At 33.8% G+C, this 23,438-nt stretch overlaps 2 protein-coding genes across 2 annotated transcripts; one reads left to right on the top strand and one right to left on the bottom strand.

Moving 5' to 3' along the window:
• The first annotated feature begins 625 nt into the window (after positions 1 to 625).
• Positions 626 to 6,173, top strand: LOC8267246 (serine/threonine-protein kinase SRK2I). Its single transcript, XM_002522284.4, has 9 exons — positions 626 to 1,125; positions 1,793 to 1,867; positions 1,968 to 2,069; positions 2,160 to 2,213; positions 2,319 to 2,411; positions 3,283 to 3,375; positions 4,757 to 4,861; positions 4,950 to 5,048; positions 5,461 to 6,173. The coding sequence occupies exons 1-9, from the start codon at positions 949 to 951 to the stop codon at positions 5,749 to 5,751; spliced, it is 1,089 nt and encodes a 362-aa protein (XP_002522330.1). The 5' UTR covers positions 626 to 948; the 3' UTR covers positions 5,752 to 6,173.
• Positions 6,174 to 6,685: 512 nt separating this feature from the next.
• Positions 6,686 to 17,365, bottom strand: LOC8267247. The gene is given in 12 exon segments (XM_048376556.1): positions 6,686 to 7,416; positions 7,419 to 7,700; positions 7,776 to 7,978; positions 8,225 to 8,583; positions 8,679 to 9,085; positions 9,376 to 10,076; positions 10,141 to 10,255; positions 12,148 to 12,957; positions 13,089 to 13,294; positions 13,756 to 14,108; positions 14,365 to 14,768; positions 15,514 to 17,365. Coding segments are annotated over 12 exon segments (5,046 nt in total). The 5' UTR covers positions 16,184 to 17,365; the 3' UTR covers positions 6,686 to 6,880.
• Positions 17,366 to 23,438: the final 6,073 nt, after the last annotated feature.

Raw genomic sequence — 23,438 nt, 5'->3', positions numbered from 1 at the left:
AATAATTATAATATTTAAATTTATAAATTTTTATTAGTAGAATTTAAATTTAAATTTTATACTTTTAGAATAATTTTTATTAATAGAATTTAAATTTAAATTTTTACTTTTAAAATAATTTTTATAAATTTTTTAATAATAAATATAATTGAGCTAAAAAATTAATTATAATATTTTTAATTATTATAGTTATTTTTATTAATTTATATTATTAAATATAATATAATAAAATAAAATATATTTAATAATATATTATACCCTTAATTAGTTATTTAATATATTAATAACAAACACTAATAAAATTTTATTAAACAGTTTAATTTATCAACTAGGAGTTTCCTCACTTCAATCAAATAAACCCTAACTACTTAATTAAGGAATTTAGTAAATGTTGTCGTGCCCAAAATTATCAAAGAGGGGAAGGGCATTTGAGGCAAGTAGGAGATTAGTAAAGAAAACCAAAGCTAAAAGGTCAGTTACAGTAGAACAAGACAAAATACACAGCGAGACAGAGAAAAAGAAACAAATTGAAAAAAAACTAGAAACGCCGTCGTTTCTAGTACCTTCAACTGGTACAACTAACACTGTGTTTGTCTTCATTCACCTTCTCTCCAGTAAATATCTCATTGGCACTAGTCTTTTTTATCAGAAAAAAGAAAAAAAGAAAACTTCTCCATCTCTCTCTCTCATTTTCTTCACTATTAAACGGAGAAAGATAGAGAGATAGATATTAACAGTCGGTTACTTCTCCGATCACAAGAATATCTGCTTCTCTCTATCTCTTTAAAAAATCTCGCCGGGTTCAAACATAACCGAATCAAAATCGATCAAGCTTATTGCTCTCTTTCATGTATTAAACGTCGTCGTTTTTGAAGTTATCATCTAATGTGATTGGTTGAGTTTTTTATTAGAAGAAAGGGGCAAACCTGGAAAATAGAAGTTGAGAAAATGAATCGGTCGGCGATAACTGTTGGTCCAGGTATGGATATGCCGATCATGCATGACAGTGACCGGTACGATTTCGTCCGAGATATCGGGTCAGGGAATTTCGGAGTCGCTAGGTTGATGAGAGATAAGGTTACTAAAGAACTTGTGGCGGTTAAATATATAGAGCGAGGTGATAAGGTTAGGAATTTTATTAATATTAATATTATTATTATTTTTTTAAATTTATAACTTGGTTGTCCTTATGTATGTAATATTTTTATTAATCGTTTTGAATGTTAATTCTGTGGTCTGCTAGATTTAGAATGTTATGTTTGTTCATTTATAGATGTAATCAGTTTCTGAAAATTTATTTTATTTAGCCGTTTTCTTTTCCTTGTCTGATGCATTTAATTGGAAATTTGATTTTATGTTCAATCACCGGCTTAATAAAATGGACATAGGTAATTTCTAAAAAAATTTCATTTTACAATTGCAAAAAAAGTTCATAAATAGACAATAGCTTGGCGTTCTAATTAAATTTCATTAACTTATATAGGCCTTGTTTGGCACAAATCATGTGCAAGATTTCAGTTGAATCAATTTCTTGCAAAGTCACGTCAAATTTGGGATAGATTCAATTTTTATTTTGCTGCTGCTGCTGCTGTTGCTGTTGCTGCTGTTGTTGTTGTTGTTGTTTTTCTTTTTTTTTTTTTTTTTTTTTTTTTTTTTAAAGTTGAAACGAATTGAATTGTAGCAGCTATGACCTTTCCAAACATGAGAATTGACTAAGTTGAATTCTTGCATTTTTAGACTTCAACAAGCTGTGGTAATGCTTATAGCATTTTGATGTGGTTATGTGTTGCAGATTGATGAAAATGTTCAAAGAGAAATTATTAATCACAGGTCACTGAGACACCCAAACATTGTGAGGTTTAAAGAGGTTTGTTTTTTCCTTTACTTTTTATCTCTTGTAGAGGAGGTGCTTTGATAGCTTGATTTGATTTTTTTTCCCCTTAAATTTACTGTGGATTCTGGTCCAGGTTATTTTAACTCCTACACATTTGGCCATTGTGATGGAATATGCATCTGGAGGAGAGCTTTTCGAGAAAATCTGCAATGGTGGTCGTTTTAGTGAGGATGAGGTTTATATTTCAATTTATTAATCATCTTTTGTTTTTACATGTTTCAGTGATTATTTGTATTGCTGTTCTTGACTGTGGTTCTTGGTTCAGGCTCGATTCTTTTTTCAACAACTCATATCAGGTGTTAGCTATTGCCATGCAATGGTACTTGAAACACTCTCTATGCTAAATGTTGTTATTGTTGTTTACGGTACAAAATTATATTTATGTAATTTATTTTGACTTTTAAAATTATCCTTCTTGATGAAGCAAGTATGTCACCGTGATTTGAAGTTGGAGAACACTCTACTGGATGGAAGCCCAGCTCCTCGGTTGAAGATTTGTGATTTTGGGTATTCCAAGGTACTGTCATTTCTTCTTTCTCTTTCTCTTTTAATCTCTCCAATTCTTTTCAGTGCCAATTAATTGCTTTATCATTTTGCTACACTGATGTCCTTTGGACCTGAAGGTTGAGATTATGAATTTTCTGGTCCATAATATTTATGATGTTTAAGGAATGCTTTCATAAACCACCGATTTAGGATGATTTAAGAACTATGGTTATTTTTGAGGGACTCTTTACACACACACACACCCCACATCAGAATGCTGAAATATATGAGATATTTTTAAGTTTTGAAATACTGTTACGAAGTTAATTTATAATGTTGGAAGGCACATGGTTACTTCAATGGTGCTATGGAGAATGCTTAATAACTGTTCCTTATTTGGTTAACTTGCTAAGTTTGCATTGATATTTAAGAAAGAAACAAAAAATGTATGGTCAGACAAGATAAAGGAAATTTCTAAACGGCCAAAAGTTTTTTGATATAAGTATAAATGGAATTCCTGTCAACATTGTCTTTTGTCCAACTCATGTTAAATGGAACTTTATCTATAGCATGCTTTTTTATTTTTACTCTCACTTTGTTCTGAAGTCGATAGAATGCATTTTATTTGGAGCAATAAACAAAATATAAGAAGTTGAATCAAATTGATCATTAAAGTTTGCGTTGATATAATGCAGAGACTCAATAGCACTTGCGTGTTTTATCTTAGTACTAGAATATAGGAATTGTTCTTGTATGATTGCTGAGGTACTTTTTTTATCCGTCTATGTCAACTTTGTAAAACATATTTGTTAGTTCAACTTCAGTCATTTGCTGATTGCATTCTCTTTTTAAAGGAGCATTTACGATCATGAGTTTTTGTGTATGTATGGGTGTTTTCTCAGTCTTCAGTGCTTCATTCACAACCAAAATCAACGGTAGGAACTCCAGCATACATTGCTCCAGAAGTATTGTTGAGACAGGAATATGACGGCAAGGTAACATCATTTCTTGTACTTTGCTATTCAATTAAAAGATATTTTACCGGCAATTCAGATCTCACATTTCTAAAATATTTTAAGAAAGCAGTTCATTATAAATTTTTCATTATGATGACTGGCTAAATCAATGTATTTGAAGTTACACTTGCAACCTATTGTCTCTCTTGTTTTTTTTTAGAAGTGATTGGCAACCAGTCACGTTTGGTGAAAAATGACAAATGCAATGAGCCAGAGGTTTATATCTCTCATATATTCTTAATCTTCAGACAACTTTTACTTGAAATGTCTTTTAGTATATTATTGCTGCTGGTAGTACTGGTGTGCATTTTGTGTATATGATGCATTTTTCCTCCTTTTTTTGACATTTCTGATCCAAATAGATTCTTGTAAACCAACTATTTATGTTTTTAAAGTAATTGCAAATGGGGCTGAGTATTTTATTCTTCATTTTTAGGTGATATTAGACAGTACTAAAAATTTATGTGTCTTCACCATCACTTTAGGCTGTATGCTAGTTGGAAGTGAGCAGAGATGCAAATTTAAACATATAATGTTATTAATGAAATAACATATTTTCTTTTGGTTAGCATAACAAGGGTCGAGTTTATTTAGTATCTGTAGTGCTACAGTAATATCTTTCAATTACTCCCAAAATAAAAACGAGAAAGCACAAAATTGATAATAGGATATTGAAATGTGTTATAATCTATATTCGTATACATTGCCATATGATGTCAGAGTCCCTAGAAGTGGTGGCGGCTAATAGGAGTCCTCTGTTCTTTTAGTATTTGATGATTCTTTCTCTATGTTAATCTTGAATTGTTCAAGGGTACATTATTGAAAAGCCACAATGTTTGACCTAATATGCATATTCATTTGTGCCCATGCTGTTAGAGAACTAGTTTAAGCCCTTCTACAACTGTCAGTGTGAGATTTTGAGGGACTAAAGTATTCTATAATCTAGCAATAGAAAGAATAACTTGTTCAGAATTTTATGATTTTGGGGGCTAAAGTTTTTCAAATTTAAAATATTTAAGGGCTAAATAATAATGAGAAAAACTGCATGGTTTTATAAACTTTAGTAAATTGTTGAGCTTACATAAACCTGAGGGACCAAAATATGGAAGTTTAAACAAGACGCATGAAATGTATATCTGGTCAAATCTCAATGAACGTGATAGATTTTACCATGTCAAGTAACTTAAATATTTTGTGTGCACGACTTTGCATTGGTTTGTTGTATCACTGTCTAAATTGTTCAGGCAATTTTTAATTTGAAATGCAGACGTTCCACTTCTCATGTTAGGTTTGGTTTTCAGAAATTGATAATTTAGTACAGAATACAAGTTCATTTGTTGATTCTGTGCTGCAATACCAGATTGCAGATGTGTGGTCATGCGGGGTGACCTTGTATGTGATGCTGGTTGGGGCATATCCCTTTGAGGATCCTGATGAGCCAAAGGACTTCAGGAAGACAATACAGGTATATCGCCAAATCCTGGTGCTACATAATGCCTTCTTACATAAGATTTCTTATATTGCAAGACAACGTTCTTGTTGGTTCCTTGCAGAGAATTCTTAGTGTCCAATATTCCATTCCAGATGTTGTTCAGATATCTCCAGAGTGCTGTGACCTCATTTCTCGAATTTTTATTTTTGATCCTGCAGCAGTAAGTATTTTGTTTTATAAAGAATCTAGTTATATTATATAGTTATATACTTTTGACGTGTGATTTTTACTGATAATTTACAATTGCATAAATTTCTTCGAATTCCTTTGCTCAGTCGTGTAAAAAGAATTCTAGCTCCACATATTAAAAAAAAGTGTATTTGTATGGAGTTAAATAGGATCATTTACTAAAAGAAAAAATTTAATCCCCAATACATGATACATATTAACAAACCTTTTATTTGAATTAGTTTGATTGTTTTGGTTTTGCTTTTTGATTTGCCTCAAGATTTGTGTTAGAATTTGATGTGATGCCTATTGTTATGAATATTGGTCGACTTTTATCATGGAACTGCTTGTGCTAGCATGATTGCTTGTTGATGCTATTGCTTTTGCATGCTTGCATTTAACAGAGGATTACCATTCCACAAATCAAGACCCATGAGTGGTTTCTGAAGAATCTCCCTATGGACCTAATGGATGAAAGGACAATGGGAAATCATTTTGAAGAGCCTGATCAACCCATGCAGAGCATTGATACCATCATGCAGATAATTTCTGAGGCCACCATACCAGCAGCTGGGGACCATGGCCTCAATCGCTTTATGGCAGACAATCTTGACATGGATGATGACATGATGGACTTCGATTCTGAATCCGAGCTTGATGTTGATAGCAGCGGCGAGATTGTTTATGCACTTTAAATCACATCGTATCTTTGCAAGAAGCGATTGTTTGCTCATGTGGACATGTCAGGATCTAGGCAAACGAAGGCATTATAGTATGTTGTAGGTTAGCATAGACAACAGCATAGGAAACTGCAATGTGCTTGTTGGTATCTGTCATGCTCATGATATGAATCTTCTATTCCTTTCCGTGAGGAGGGATTTGATCTTACTGCTTTACAAAGGGTTGGGAAGTGGTGCGAGTTCTCGAACTCAGGAATATGCACCCATTGCCATCCCACTGAACCGCTGTTTATTTTACCATTTTTGCATTGGTCCTCTGCTTTATCTTGTTTGTATTTGCTTCGGCATAAAATGTTTGTATGCTCATGTAACAGGTATCTTCTACAAGTTTCAATATAAATCTGGCAGCTAGTTTTCTCACTAGCACATGCGAAACATCCCTTGCATCTGTCAAATAATTTCATTTTGCTGCCTCCTCATACATGATCAGCATTTTCTGTCAAGTAAAGTTACATATGATGTAAATTCATTTCTTATCCCAATTTGAGTCGTTTGATGCCTCACTGAGTGATGTCACATAGTTGCCGCATCATAAAGATGGAAAGAACCAAGGAGTCTTCATGTGTCTGTCATCTCATTTAATTACTGCACCGACTTAAAGATTTACACGAGGGAGCATAAAACAGCACTAACAGACTTTTTCTTGCAACAGTTGATGACACGGGTGGGTGCTTTCTTAGTCACCTTGTTGCTTCATTTTCCGTGCCTTGTTTCTTTCTTTTTAATAATTCTTTTTGGTGCTGATAGGTGTCAGTTGGACCAACATGGCACATACATATGCAGTAAATTGTTTTACTAGTTTATTCTACAGTTTTATACTATTTATAAAGTTTCATTTATACTATTAACATTTTGCAGTAATTCTTCTAAATTCTTATGGTGCTTTTCATAAAAGATCAAAGGTCGATGTCTGTCAGTTCTGCGGTAATTTTATTTTACCATGTCTTGTTCTGAAAATTGAAATAGTGCAACATAATGCCATCACAAAAACTTCAAGCAGAAACTATCATTAGAAAAGGGACGCTGTAACAGGGTTGGAAACTGCCTGCTTAGCTATATTTGAGATGAAAGCAGCTCAAAAACCTCAATTGCAGAGCCAGTTTAAGTTGATATCTTCTTTATGCACCTTAATTTTTAACTTCTTGAGATGCTCTGCAAATGGTTCCCATAAGCTGGCTATTTCTTCGTCGCATATCACTTCCTTAAGATGCTCAAGATTCAACAATGATGGCGGCAACTCAATATCGTTTGAGCAACCCATCATATGGAGTTTTCTTAGATTATGCAGATCGCCAATCTGGCCTGGCAATTTCCTGATCTCTGAGCACTCTGATATATCAAGAGTGCTCAGCTTCTGGAGGCTTTCTATCGTGTTTGGTAACCCTAACAGCTCGATACAGGAACTAAGTCTTACAACCTCCAAATTAATCAACTTGCCAATTTCTTTAGGCAATGTAGCCAACTTGTGACAATTGGTGACACTGAATTTCTTTAGCTGGATAAGTTGACACAGGCCAACGGGCAACTCTGTGAAATCGTTGCAGTAGTCGATGTTTAATTCCACCAAGTTTGGCAATGCTTCTGAAACCTTGATGGCAGATGTACTACTAAAAGCTTCACCAATGTTATCTTCTGTAGATTCTTGAACTCTATAGAGGTGAAGCCATAGGAAGGAATTGAAATCTTCTCCAATCTGATCCTCTTCAAATTGGATACAGCACCAAGAACTGGGAAATTTCCTATTGAAGTAGGGAAGAAACTGTAGTTTGTGAGGACCAGAACTTTTAATTTCTTCATTTTCTCCAAGAACGCAGGTAATCTGTAATTCTTTGTACGAGTGTTTAGAACCAAAACCTCAGCTTCAGGTGCTTGTATGCTGCACCAAATTGAAGCAAATTTCTCATCTGCCAAGAATGTATAATGTGGTGTGAGACAGCAGGTGCAAAGAAGATCAACTGATAAAGAGTAAGTCTAACAACCTGTGGAGATAGACAAGAGGCGGCAAACTATGCTAGGCTGCTTTTGCCCCATCCACCAGTTGGAAGCATCACCGGCACTTGTATCCAGAACTAGTCTTTTTGTCTGCTCAAAGGATTCAAAGCTGTTCTGGCGGATGGCTAGCTCTCTGAGAAGATCATGCTGGATAACGAAGTGCTGATTATAGCTGCCATTTCTATCTTTCCTGATAAAGGATCAAAGTTGAATTGCTTAGAGACAAGCTCAATATATCAGAGTATCACTCTTTTCGAGGAAGTCAGGCTTCCACGAAACAAAGATTGATAGCAAGTACAGCCTCTCATGGATTTTAATCAAGCTCTAAATTGTCTGATGAGCAAACCTTTTGAATTACATAAATCAACTGAGCTAATTTGGCTGTCAAGCACTAACTAGCAACCTGCAAAATTTACATGATAAAAGGCCAACACACCTTGTGACTACGAGATCAATCAGATTCCGAGTGGAGAGCTCATAAAGGTTGGCGACAGCATATACACCATCTTCATCTAGTTCATACAATTCTGCCCACGTATCAATGAGGGCAGTGACAGGAATTCTTTGGTCTTCAGGAAATGCACACAGGTCCATATAACATTCCTTGATTATAATCGAACTGTCCAGGGCATCCAAACTGCTCTGGAGACAATTGAGTATATCACTGTATTCAAAAATAGTATTGCCTTTTGACAGTTCCATTTCTCTTCTTTTCCAAATTTCTTCAGGTTCTCCACAGAGTGATCTACCTACCACTTTAAGGGCTAGTGGAATACCCTTACACCCTTTCACTATCTGCAATTCAATTCCTCAATTCAAAGGGAAAAAGAATTAGAGTTCTGAGAAGTAAATATATCAGCTTGACCATAATTGCAAATTTCACGAAATACCTTGTCGACAACATCTTCATCAATGTCACATAACTTTTCAGGAAGGGAAGCTGAATTGCGGAAAAGAGTCGTGGCATCTTTATCATTCAGTGGCTTCAGCTTATATGTAGAATTAGAACCAAATCTTGGAAATGCAGATCTTGATGTCACCAAAATCTTGTAATTTGGGATTTGGAACTTGAATTTGTCAAGGAGAGATTCTGAATCATGCCAAATATCATCCAGTACTAACAATATAGGATCTGGTGCTAGTCTCTTCAAAAATTGTTCTAAGTGGTAAACTATATGCTCGTCATTTTGAAACCAAGGCATCTCATAATCCTTGTGCTGAAATAGTTTCTGTACAATGTCCTCCATGGTTGGCTTTCTTGACACAATCACAAAGAATATATTATCCCTAAATTTCTCTGTGCAAAGTCCAAATTTTATATTAGAGAGCTACCTCAGAAGAGTATATAGAAATTTTCAACTTTCTTACTTAAAAAAAAAGAAAAGCTTTCTATACACTTTTAGGCTGTTCTTTCATCAATAACCTAAAAGGGTGCCTTAGGAAAAGCAGTCCTCATCTCAATCTTAATGCCAAACATACTATTAATTTTCTTTACTAATTCTAGAACTTACAAATGGATAAATTCGCATAACATAAATTGAAGAAAGGTAAAGAAACCTCATTAAAGTACATGAAAATGATGGTTACCTTTAACTTGTTCATCATGACAAAGTAGTTTAGCCAATGTGGTCTTTCCGCAACCTGGAGGAGCAGACAATACAACAATGGACGCCCCGTCATTAAACAGCTCCATTTTCAATTCCTCTAATGGAACCTTTAGTCCTACAGGATTTGTCGGTGGCTCAGGAATCACCAATGGAGGACTATATCCATTCACACTATGCGCCCTTTTATTATTTGCATTCAAACCTAAGCGTTTTAAATCCATGCGAAGATCTTTCATCTCCAATAACGCTTCTTTACCATCTCTTGCTCGTTGAGCTTGCATAACAATTTGGAAGAACAACTTGAGTGATTTTTCTAACTTGATAAGCTTACCTGCGTACTTAGGTGTTCTCCAACATGCATAATACCATTGCATTCCTGAGCATTCAAGAACCAGCTTCTTGCCTTTCCTGATTTCTTTCATTATTATTCCCATTTCTTCATTTCTCCGATCCAATACCTTGTTCAGCTCTTCGATCTCCTTAACGATTGGAGTAACGGTTTCAAGCGTGCATTCCATGCGTTTTAGTATTGACTTGAACATGAAGGTTCTGTTTTTAGCTCTCAGAACTGCTTCTAGAAGCTCTCCAAGTATTGCGCCAAGGACAGCCCCGCCAACTAAGTCAGCTGCCATAACTGATTCTACTCCTGTGAAAGGAAGTGACAAGTTCCATAAATGAGAACTTCAGTTCTTATTAATATGAAGTGTTGTTGTAGCCAAGACGAATGTGAAAGGAATGTATATACTTGGAAGGTGTCCATATGAAAAGAGCAGGAATTGTTAGCCTGCCATGTCCTGAGTCGATGCGTATTGTTTGGGCAACTTCGCACTTGACTCTTGCTTTTGCTTTATGTGGATTTGCTGTAAAGTAAACGGGGTGATTATAAAACCATTGTTATACAATACTGTAAATATGACTCTTGCTTTTGCTTTATGTGGATTCGCTGTAAAGTAAACGGGGTGATTATGAAGCCATTTGTTATACAATACTGTAAATAATGTAAAATCTCTGTAATGTCACGTGATTTTTCTGTTAATGAATATAATTTATCCATTTCATAATTAAATCATAGGAATAACATATTTGGAAACATGAACTACTTAATTCCTTAAGGACAGGATGCTCCAGAAAGGCACCCATTGCAAGCAAAAGTAGTTAATGGTGGTATGAACCTTTCTACAGAAACGGATGAACAGGTGAACAAAGTAAACAAGGAAAAGGTCTGTCAAATGCCAGTGAATGACTCAGAAGAAATTTTGGCTTTTATCTTTTTATAATATTTTAATCTTTTTAGTATACAGCTTTATTTAATATGTCCATATATATATTATAAAAATAAAATCAAAATTTATATTAAATTAAATTAAATATTAAAATATTAAAGTTTATATATTATATTAAATTAAATAAAAAGTATAAGACAAGGGCATAAACATATAATTAATCTCAGAATCCGGTCCTAAAAACTTAACAGGACCGGTCGCACCCTTTTCAAGGAAGAAAAAGCTGTTTCAGTTCAATCTGATATTTCGTATTCCAATGTGAGTGGTTGACTGACTAAGAGGAAAAATGTTTGGTCCAATCTAATAATTACGTGTTCAAATATTAGTGGTTTGACTGACTTAATATGTGGATTCCATATTCCAATGATGTAAACGGTAAAACTTTCTTTGTTCTTTAATCAATTAAAACATTTTGTTTCTTTTTTACATAAAAAAATATATAAAGCAGTGTTGATTAAAGTTTTTTGTTAAATCAATATTAGAAGAGTAAGCAAAGTAACTAATAAAATATAATACTTGAATTTATTATTATTGATAAAATAATATATATAATAAAATATAATACTTAAATTGTGATTTAATTGATTTTTTTATTATTGAAAATCAATGATATCTTAATTAAATACGATCTAATGATTATAAAAAATTAAAATATAATAAAAACAATCGTATTTAAAGATTTGAGAATTGAATTTGATTTTCATGATAAATGCTATTTAAGTTACGGTTATTTTTCGTTCATTGCTTTTTTTATTTTAATTTTTATTATTCACTATTAAATTTTCAAATTTAAAATAGATTTTAGTAAATATTAATTGAATTATTCTAGTAAAATCAACCTTAGTTCACTAGTCTATATTACAATTACACTATAAATTTACCGGCTAAAAAATCCAATTAATCAACATTTTATTTCTTATTATTGGAATTGACAATTCTGATGTTATTTTACTCGCAATTATATACATATATAGATAATTATTATTTAAATTTAGTGTATACATTTCAACTAATAAAAAGTGACATATATTATGAATATTATGCACTTTAGTATTGGATGATTAATATATACGCATTCATTAAAACTAATAAATGTATCAATCATCTATCAGTTTATTGTATAAGCGGTTACATATACCAAGCCTAGACAAAAAATTTCGGCATAGATATATAATCAATACAAAGATCTTAGCTTAGGCATAAATGACTGTTTGTTCCTACTTTGCTTCTCTGTGGGGGGGAGGGCAGTCCAGGAGCTGTTAGAGCCCTCAGAAATTATCATCCTTGTTTTTTGCAGGACAATAACCTCCATTCTCTTTCTCTTTACAGGGGCCAGTTACTGCTGCTAAGAATTAGAAAACTGTACATCTTTTGGTGGTGAAAAAGAATGAAATATGCTTGTTATATGACTGCAAAGTTGGTGGTGCATGAGCATTAGTAGAGAATAATCATCATTAGAACTAATGATTAGCGAAGCCAGTTCAAGTTGATATCTTTATGCACCTTAATTACCAGATTCGGCAGGAAAGAGGAGAAATCTTTCCATGAATTGGCTGTTTCTTCATCACCTATCACTTCCTTTAGGTGGACAAGGTTCATTACTGACAATGGAAGTTCACAACTTGAGCAGTCAATCATGTAGAGCTTTCTTAAATTACTCAACTCACTGATCTGTTCTGGCAATTTTGTTATGCTTAAGCAGTCAGATATGTCAAGAATGCTCAAATTATGGAGTTCCCCAATTGATTCTGGCAACTCTAACAATTCAATGCAAGAATTAAGTCTCAGCAGCTCCAAATTCACCAGCTTTCCAATTTCTTCTGGTAGTGCAGACAGTTTGTGACAATTGGTGATACTGAGCCTTTTTAGGCGGATAAGATCGCACAACCCATCAGGTAGTTCCACCAAATCATTGCAGTAGTCGATGTTGATCTCCATCAAATTAGGCATCCAGATAGCAGAGTTACAAAAAGCTTGGCCAATATTACACATAACCAAAGATATCTTTTCTAGCTTCTCCAATTGTACGGATGTCAAGAAAAATGATGGAATTGAAATCTTTTCTAATCTGATTCTCTTCAGATTGAATAAAGAACCAAGAAGCTGGAAATTGCTCAACTCAGCAGGAGAGAAACCATAATTTGCAACTACTAAAACCTTTAGCTTCTCCATTCCACTCATGAAGAAGGGTAAGGTGTAGTTCTTGGACTGGAAATTTAGAACTAGAACCTTGACTTCAGGTGCTTCCATGCTGCACCAACTTGATGAGAACATTTCATCTGCAAGCAATGTTTTTATGCTGTGATAATGTAGGGAGGAAAATTTGAAGTTCAAAATGAGTAGGTCTCATGTGTATGTATGCATGCTATACTCTGTTGTGTTACAATATATATATATAGAGAGTATCAACCTGTGCAGATAGATAAGAGGCTGGCCCTGATAAATAGTTGCCTTGGTTCCACCCACCATTCTGGAATTTTATTTCCACTTATGTCTACAAATAGCCTTTTTCTTCGTTCAATGCTCAATGAGTTGCTTTGAATGATAGCCAACTCTCTTAGCAAATCATGCTGCAGCACATTGACAGAGCCATAATCTTCACTTGCATCTTTCCTGCTGAATGATAGAAGTTGACTGCTCAGAAACAGACTCTTTAATTACCAAGACAGTTACTACCACACATATCTGTGATGAAACTACAATAGCAAGAGTAGATAGATAGCCTACAAGTTTAATTGGAAGGGATCATCCATCACAAAGGCAATGCAAATTAGCCACCAATTTTAATACACTAAAAGATGCACGTCAACCAACTATTTTAATGTCTATAAAACCAAGTTCAATAATTGCATCTTAGATTTCTCATCTTCGTCCATGACAATTGGCCTTCTATATTTGTATGGTATAAAGAAAAAATAAATACTTATGCCATTTACTCAAGAAAGGTTATTACTTTATATTGTATGTTCAATATTTATTGACAATTGACTAAGCCACAGCACTAATACCAACTTCTTTTGGCTGTAAAAGATATCACAACACACCAAATTAGCAGCTGGCACTCATAGAAAGCATACCTTGTAACTACAAGATCAACCAGATTCCGATCGGAGAGTTCATAGAGGTTAGCAATGGCGTTGTCTTCATCAAGATTATGCAATTCCATCCACATGTCTATAAGTGTGGTCGCAGGAATCTTTTGGTCTTCAGGAAAGGAACCTAGGTCCTTGTAACACTCCTTGGCTGCAGCATTATCATTCAAGGCATCAACACTGCTTTGTAGACAATTAAGCAGTTCGCAGTTAGCAAGAATAGAAGCAGCTTTAGAACATTCCTTGATTCTCTTGCTCCACTCTGCCGCAGACTTCCCACATAGTGATTTGCCAACCACTGAAATGGCTAGTGGGAATCCCTTACAGACTTCCACTATCTGTGATTCAACAGCAAGAGTAAAATCAATTGCTCTTTGCAAGTTGTGAGGGTGAGCAGAAATAGCTAGTAATGTGGTATAAACACATTAGTTGTTTCTAAAATATAAAAATTGGTTAAGAAAATTTTTAATTGCAAAATCGAACTTTCCTTTAATTCTCTTCCTCATTGCATGTATGGCCATTTAAAAGAAAATGAAAAAAATGAAAGGAAAAAAAGCACATAAGCATGTTCATAATTACATGTTAAACAAGAACCTTATTCACAATATCTTGATCTGGTCTGTACATGTTTCCATCTGGCAGGAATGCTAGGTGACAAAAGAGAGTTGTGGCATCTGTATCATTTAGTGTTTGCAATCTATAACTGGAACCAAATCGCGACAATTCAAATCTTGATGTCACCAAAATCTTGTAATCTTTTATTGGGAACTTGAGGTTCTCAACAAGAGATTCTGCTCCAGCCCAAACATCATCGAGGACCAGCAGTATAGGATCTGGTGCTATGGACCTAAACAAATTTTCCAATTGGTAAACTGCATCTTCTTCACTTAGAAAATCAGGCACCATGGAATCCAAATGCTGGAATAATCTCTGCACAATAACCAGTAGGTTGGGTGATTTTGAGACAGTAACAAAGAAGATATTGCCCTTGTATTTGACTGTCCAGAATCAAAACACCACATCAGAAAGCAGTCAATGAAAATTTCTCTGGAAATTCTATAGCATCAGATAAAGAAAGCATTAGTAGTGAAAAATCTTATACATGAATCTCCAAATTCTAGTCTTCATACATACAGAAGAGTAGGATAAGAATGTAGCATATTTTCTGAAATTAAAGTACCCTCATTATTGGTTTAGCTCTTGTGCCATCATTTTTTAAGGATTTCAATGTGATGAATGGTAAACTGTGCCTAAAACATTCTCTAACAACTGGAAAGGTTAATCATCTTGTATCAAAGTCTTGAGCTTCCATAGTTGTCATCTAATTGTAAGCAATTTTTGCAGTGATGAAAATTCATATGCGTGCTTCAAGTTCAATAGGATAAAATCAGCAATCGCCATTTGCTCCTCTAACCCTAATGACTAATTTGTTTAGCAAAATAAAAATGCTGTAAAGTTCAATAGGATAATTTGTTTAACAACAACAACAAACCAAAGGTCCAAAGAAATAAGTAATAACCATCAATACTATGGGCATGTAGCACAGATATTGACACAGGACTGCTACAGACAAAACTTGATAAAGCTAAATAATGCTGTTTTCATCTTATTAGTAATATTAAATATACAGAAAATTATGCATTCTATGATTCAACCGCTTCAATGCAAGCTAATGCATCCATGAGCACTGAAATAAGAAGAATTAGGAAATGATAAATAATGATAAGTAGAAAATACAAGTACCATTGATATTAGGATCATGACAAAGTGATATAGCCAATGTAGTCTTTCCACATCCTCCAGGAGCTGATACCACAATCACTTTTGATAGCTCATCAACCTTCAGCAATTTTTCTCTTAAATCCTTCATAGGAATATCTAACCCAACGGGAACAACCTTGAGTCCAGGAGGTGAGCACACACCCATAATACCACTACTCTTACTGGATGCACCACCACCACTACTTGATGCTCCAATACTTAAGTTCCTAATCTGAGTACTCAGAACTCTCATTTCATACAAAGTCTCTTTAATATCTGATGTTTGATATAGTGGCAAAATAGTACTAATATACCTACGAATAGACTCATCAAGCTTGATAAGTTTCTTGGTATAATAAGGCTTCTTGACATAATTGTACTTATGGACTTTTGAGCATTTAATAACTAAATCCTCACCTTTCCTAATCAAATCCCTTAACCCTTTAATCTCGTCAGGCCTATCAAAATCTGTGTTGAATGAATCTATCCTCTTGATGCTCGGTCTTATAGCCTCCATTGTATCTATCAAGATTTGCAAGGTAGAAGCAAACATAACATTTTTTCTTCTTACCTCTAGAATAATTCTCAAAAGACTTCCAAAAGCTAACTCTAAACCAGCTCCTGCTGCTGCTGATGCGAAAAGGGAACCCATTTCTTCAACCCCCAAATAAAAAGAATCAAAGGAAAGAAAAGATTTTCCACCCAATTTCGATCTGAATCTTGCAAAACTATCACTGAGGAATCAAAACAAAGAAAAGGTTTTATTTGGAAAATACTAATATATCATGGGTTTCTTTTAGAGAAAACAAGATTTTCAATCTCTAAAAATTTTTGGGTGGTCGGACTTGTTACAAATGTTTCAACTTTTCTCTTTCACTTTGTTGAAATTAAACTCTAGAAGGTATAACAATTTCATCCTTTGGTTGGACTGGAGAGAAGAAGATAAAGAATAATGTTTGCACTGTCCAAGATTTTTTAGGAAAGAAATGGAAATTGTTGAAAGATGGCTAAATAAATTCTATTACAAGGAAGCTTCTTGCTTTGGTTGAGAAAGAATTTTTTTTTTTTTTTTTTATATAAAAAAAAGAAGAACACAAAAGCAGCTCGATTCTTGACCAGTGACCAGTGACCGCAAAAGCAAACACTTTGCGTTTTATTAACTTCGGTTAACCTCGTCTTGGCCGTACATCGAGTAAACATGTAATAAATAGCAACAGCGAGGAGGAGAAGAATAAATAACGGCAGTGAAGACTTCCCTGACTCGTGTTTATGGAGGAATTTCAAGTAATTTTCTTCTTCTTATATTAGTATTATTTATTGTTTCTGGCCTAAAACTTTTTGACAAAGTTAGACTCATCTGCGTTCATATTGGTTTAGAGAGGCCATTTGAAGTTTCCAGGTGTTTTCAGGAACAGTGGACATTACGGAGTAACAAGTAATGACTAATGATTTGTCACTACCTGATTAAACAATCAATTCTGTATATATTTAGTTATATTTCCTTTTAAAATTTTCAATTTTGTAGATTATTTAACTCTGAATTACAAAAATCTTATTGTCATTGAAGAAAAAGATTTTGAGTTTTGTTTTGATCGAATAATAAAAAATATATATTTAAGAGCGGTTATCTAATCGAGTAGTTAAGCAACAAGCCGAGTGGCAGTGTAATGATCGGATGATTTTCACTAATCGGAGCCTTTCGAGTCACAAATCGAATTCAGAAGATTCCGTCTGATTTCTTCTTCCTTCTCTATGCCTTTGATAAATCTTCTTGTTGGTTCAAGCTACAGTGCTCTCCACTGTCGTAGGACTTTTCCACTGTCGTTTAGTACACACTGAGGAGCCGTGGTCCTTTTACACTTGTACGAAGTCGGTTGCTTTTTTTTTTCTTAATTATTGAATAAACATGGAGAATTCTAGAAAAAGAATTTTCTAAACAATTAGAGGAAGTTTGAAAGAGAAAGAGAGAGGCCATGCAATTCTTAATACATTTATCAATTAATATTGGTCATCTATATATTAATTGACAGATATACCCAAAATCGAGCCCTTCAATTTCTTTCTTTTTTTCCTTTTTTAATTATTGAGAAAAAGATTTAGGGAGTTAAAAAAAATTAATTATAGAATATGGTAGTTTATAGTAATTTAATTAGTTTTTCAATACTTATATATATATTTAATAAAAATTAATAAAATCTAAATCAAATTTGCATAAATATTTTTCTTTTAAATAAAATATACAAGAAAATCTTAATATGTAAAATTTATAAATTTTATATAAGAGTTACATATTAAAATATTTTATATAAATTCAATCTAAATTCAATAAATTTTCATTTAAATAAATAAATACACCCATTACAAAAAATTAAGTCTTAAATATTAATAAAATCTAAATTAAATTTGCATAAAACTTTTTCTTTTAAATAAATTATAGAAAAAATTTAATATGTAAAATTTATAAATTTTATATAAAAATTATAAATTAAAATATTTTATATAAATTCAACCTAAATTCGATAAATTTTTATTTAAATAAATAAATAACCCATTACAAAGAATTAAGTCTAGAATTCACCTCCAAAAGGGGCCCAATATTTTATTTTCCGAAATTCAAGTAAAGTCTCCAAAAGGATTCAATTTTTTTGTTTGAGGGCTCTAAACAAAGCCCTAAAGGGACCGAATATTTCTTTCTCTTTAAATTAAAAGAGAAAAGAAAAGAAAAAGAAAGAAAAGGATTTGAAAGTTATAAGAAAAGCCGAGAAAGTAATTTTTTATATATGTATATATGTATACATATTTTTTATTTTATTTATTTATAAATATAAAAAATTACGGTAAGACATAAATATAATTATACATGTTAATATTATTATAACAATAAATCACGATATATTCGCTTTCTTTTTTACCGGGAGAGTAAAGCAAACAATTGTTCGGCTTCTGTGTGGTAAAACCGATAAAGACAATCAAACAAAGCAACTGTTAAATAGTGATTCTCGTGTGGCTTACCAAGAAAGCTAATAAGATAAAGGGTTGGATATGGATTATCACCAAATTATTTAATTTACGAAGCTAATACTAATGGGTGGCAGACTATAGTTTAACAAATATTCCAGCAGCAGGTAAAGAGGAAAATATTCTTACTAATACTGTTATTTTCTCTCCTATTTGGCCTTTCTTTAAGTTTCCCAAGTACATTAAATTTTCTGCATATTAAATGGATGCTGGATCATTAAGTTTATAAATTTTCTTGAATATGAATAGAATGGGGTACCCATTCTCATGGAAATTGTATCTTCTATTTGGCTTTATTTGTTGTCTTGCTTTCTTTCCAATTTTCCTAAGTAAATTAAAACAATATATAATGAGGAATATAATTGCTAAGTTTTAAAGGCAAACGAACGTTTTGTAAATAAGCATATCAGGATGCCTTGGAAAAGTGGAATAAAGCTACTGATACATTGATTGATTAAGACGCCATGGAAACATGAAAGTACCTGGAGTTCTGGATGAGTTTAATAATTGGTTTTCTTTTTATGTTGAAGATAAATGATGCATTTCTTGGGGAATCTATGCTAAGAGATTTGGAAGCACTGAAAATCTGAAGTTAATAGCTGAAGAAAGCAGTGTGATGTCATATTATGAGGCTAATATGATGAAGTAGGGAAAACTGTGTGGAAACAGATAGAGGATAGAGGGAGAAGGTTGCTCCCAAGTTGCCTTGTTAAAGAAAGAAGCTGTAATTGGCTTTGTCAATACAGTAGAAAGGTTGTTGGGATTGTCATGCAGCTGCGGAGACAAAGGGATGTGATTGAGATTTCAATAAAGTTGAAATATATCAAGGGCAGGACCACGAGCGATGATCAGATGGAGGCGAAGTATTTTGAGGATGCATTCAAAAAAATTGTCAAGGCACTAGAGGAGTTGTTGAGTGCTGTGCCTGGCGCAAAGACCAATATAGAAAAGTATGGTTCTGAGTTGCAGAGCATTGAATCCAGGCTGAGGACTGTCAAGCATCAAAAAGATAGAAGAACCAAAACAAGTGTGTGGAGTTGAGGAAGCAGAAAATTTCTGTAATGAGATAAAAGAAAGGGAGAAGGTTGTTCACAATTGTGTGTCAGAATCAGAAACATCATGTTGCGGTTGCTTCAAAACGACTCGGTCATTTGCCAAGGAATTTCAGGAATGGGATAACTCTGTGGGAAAATTCAATCAGTAAATTTTCAGGGCACTCGCAGAACAAGCAAGGAAAACAAGTGATGCACCAGTAGGGGCAGGACATCGTCAAAGAGAGGATGTCAAAGGCACTGCGCTAAAAATCACTCCTGAGAAAATCAAAAGCACTAGTGTGAATAATGTCATTTATGTCGAAGACAAGAAATTTGCAAACGCCAAGGTGACGAAGTATCCACAAACTGAGAAGACCAACAGAGTGCCAACTGATATGGTGCCTTTTGTTAATGAGAAGCATCAAAATTCTACTTCTTTACAGGGTGATTCATCAATTCGTATGATCTCTTCAGACCCTGCAAAAGTTGATCAGCGATGCCAAGAGAGATTCAATGAGCCAAAATTTAAGCCAGCCATTAAGAAAATTGAAGCTGTATCTTTACATTCAGAGGTGCCTCCGCAGCTTCCAGATTTGCAAGATCGTCACAGGAAACTTGATCAATCAGTTCCAAGTGAGAAGAATGGTTTAGTGTTGAGTAACACTGTGACTTCAGATCTAAGTCTGCCTCCCAAGCTGCCATTGGAGGTGAAAGATCGTGGTAGGAAACCTGATCTCTCAATTCCAGGTGAGAATACTAGTTTAGTGCTGAGTAACACCACAAATTCAGATCTAAAGCCACCAGAGGTGAAAGACAGTTATAGGAAACTTGGTCGCTCGATTCAGGATGAAAAAAATGGTTCAGTGTTTAGTAACACTACATCTTCATATCTAAGTTGGCCTCCTAAGCCACCAGAGATGACGGACCATTACAGGAAACACGACAAATCAAGTTCAGGTGAGAAGTATGGTTTAATGTCGAGAAACACTACATCTTCAGATGTATGTCTGCCTCTTAAGCCACCAGGGGCGAAAGGCTTAAGTGAGAAGCTTGAATACTCAAATCCAACGGAGAAAAATGGTGAAATGTAGAACAACACTGCATCTTCAAGCACGCTTGTACCTCCTAAGCCATTGAGACAAGTAGTTGGATCGGACGCACTGTGGGAATTAAAGAAGGAAAAATTCAAGGACGGGTGACCACAGTTTTTATCTTCCTCTCCTAGAGAATTTGGTGGGACTGCTTTGGCTAAAGAACCTCGTTAAGACGAAAGAGTTCAAGGTACCAATTCACTTCCTCGTACCCTCTTGATTACATGAAATTTCATTCTAAAACTTAACTAGAAATTCGGAATTTATTATCTCATTTGCATATTATTATCTCATTTGCATATTTAACAAGTTAAATACAGCTTAAAACGGTGTAAGATTAGCAGGAAGGCAACTTGATTAGTAGTAACCCTTCTTGCCACGTTTCAGCAATGTGGATTCCTACTTTCGTAAAGCATATCTTCCTTACTGCACCTTTTAGCCTCAGGAATTTGTCACTTTTCATTAACGGTCCCAGTAATTGCTTCTCTTATGCTAATACCCACTGTTTAAAATCCACAACCGGGGGATCATATTTTCATGAAGAGTTTTCAATTTATGTAATTAGTTCATATTTGGGACCTCAAGTTGGAATTTATGCTTTTGTATGAGTGACTCTTTACCAAAACTTCTAGGAAATGTTGGTTCAGAATCTAATGATTTGCAACCCAATAGTAACCAATCTGTTTTTGACTTCCAATGTATATTTGAATGCAATCAGTCAGTATACATGCAATAAGTCAACACTAACTATCAAAAAGAAGTTAGACGTGTAGGAATCTTCTACTGGCACAAAATCTCAATATTCTCTAGCAACTCTAGTAAATTAATGCTTTAAAAGAAAGCTGATTCACCAGCTCCAGCTCCAGCTCGCACAATTATTGATGCTGATTTTCTTCAGGTGTACAAAATTTTAAAGCCAAATGGGCAGGGGCACATCAGATATATGACTGCAATAGTTGATATCCATCAGGTTTGGCATTTACAGCTCATATCTGCATGGTACTGTCAGCTTAATGGATGATAACCAATAATATTTATTGCAGATTTGTAAGTCGTACAGAAGTCAAGCTAAGAGAGAAAATTCAAACATTATCCAACCCTGATCCTCATCAGATTGAACACAGATCCAATTAACTTGGGCAACTGTGGAAATTCAGATCTGTGAATTGTATCCTCTATTAAAAATATAATAATTAACTGATAAAATAAATATGGCCCCCATATGTTTGGGGCTTTTTTCTTGGTGAAAGGAGTACTGGGTACTGAACTCGCTTCCCCACTAAAGATTTTCTTATATGTGTTGTGTGTTTATATACTAATTTTTTATCAGACAGAATGACAGCTATTGATTCAAAATGCTAACATAGCTATGTTTTAACTGGTGAGCACTAAAGGGCGGCTTCTTCATTTTTTCCTTTTCCATTTGGATAGGCACAGTTGAGGTTAGGAGGTCCATTTGCTGGAAAGTGTGGTCTTTGTTTAATTGTGTGAACAAGGTCTTCGCTTGCATTGATGTTATATATTTCTGTTGTTAGCTAAAGTATGATGATCCTGAAAATTTAGGAAGCATTCAGGTATAAATCTCAAAACTGAAAACAAATATTGAAGAGACCAACATATCTCACGAAGGAAGTCAAGCCGAGGCATGATAGTGACCTCTGGTAACCCTTAATGAACTAGTGAGGAAGCTTCAAAAGAAGCATGTTGAAGAGACCAACATATCATGAAACTGCAAACAAAAAGGGGGAAAAAAAAAAAAACAAGGAACATAGCTTTTGTTAATGGAAAACTGTGGATGAGAGTTTAAGAAGTGTAGCAATTAGCTCAGCACTCTTAGTTCCATTACAACCTTCGGCATACCTTCCATTCGGACTGACGGGTCGTTCTGCATCACCACTCCATTTTTCTAAAAGGGACCAAGCTGCCTTTTCTGGTTGGTTCATAAGGAAAATCATGTTGTCTGACAAAGTGAATTTATCAGAGCACCACCATTCCATTCGTCTCAATTTGCTTCAGAATTTGTTGAATCGATTACTTTGGAGATGTTCATGTGAAGTGATGCAGCTAGCACATTAATTTTTTTAAAAAAAATATTAAATTTCATAATATATTAAAAAGGCTAAATGACCAAATAAATCCAAATATTTTCTTATTTTTTCAGATTTATTTAAATTTTTTTAATTTTGACAATTTTACCATAATTTAGAAATTTGATTTCAATTACATCCAATAGAGTTAAATTGATAAATTGGCTTGTTTCTATGGATGACGTGTCTGCCACCTAAAAAAAGAATAATTTTTTTAATTATTTATGTTATTTCTGACGTGAAGAGTAATAAAAAAATACAATTATTTTTTTTATCAATTTAAAATTTTAATTTTTGAATAAAGAAAGACGAATTGAAAAAGGATTGTAGTAGCTCGAAGCTTCATAAGAGGTATTCCTGTTATATGCCACGTAACCAATGGTATTATTGAAAATACTCCTCGTTTTCTAGTTGATAGACACGTCATATTAATGTGTCTAAGTAAGTACTTACAAGTGCATGAACCGTTACTATAGTAAGGGTAAGTTCACCACGAGGTCGATATCTCAAGGGACTATGAAACTTATTATAAAGACTAATTATCACCACAAAATAATAAAAGTAAATCTAAATATTTTAACTCGTATTTTTAAGAAAATAATATTCATAAAATAAAGTAATTAAACAATAAATAAATATGCAATGCAAAAACTTATAATTCAAAACTATATGTTAAA

This window comes from Ricinus communis, chromosome 7 (assembly GCF_019578655.1).
Source record: "Ricinus communis isolate WT05 ecotype wild-type chromosome 7, ASM1957865v1, whole genome shotgun sequence".
Lineage (NCBI taxonomy): Eukaryota > Viridiplantae > Streptophyta > Magnoliopsida > Malpighiales > Euphorbiaceae > Ricinus > Ricinus communis.
The sequence above is the reverse complement of the archived record's forward strand: the minus strand, read 5'-3'. Positions and strand labels throughout refer to the sequence as shown.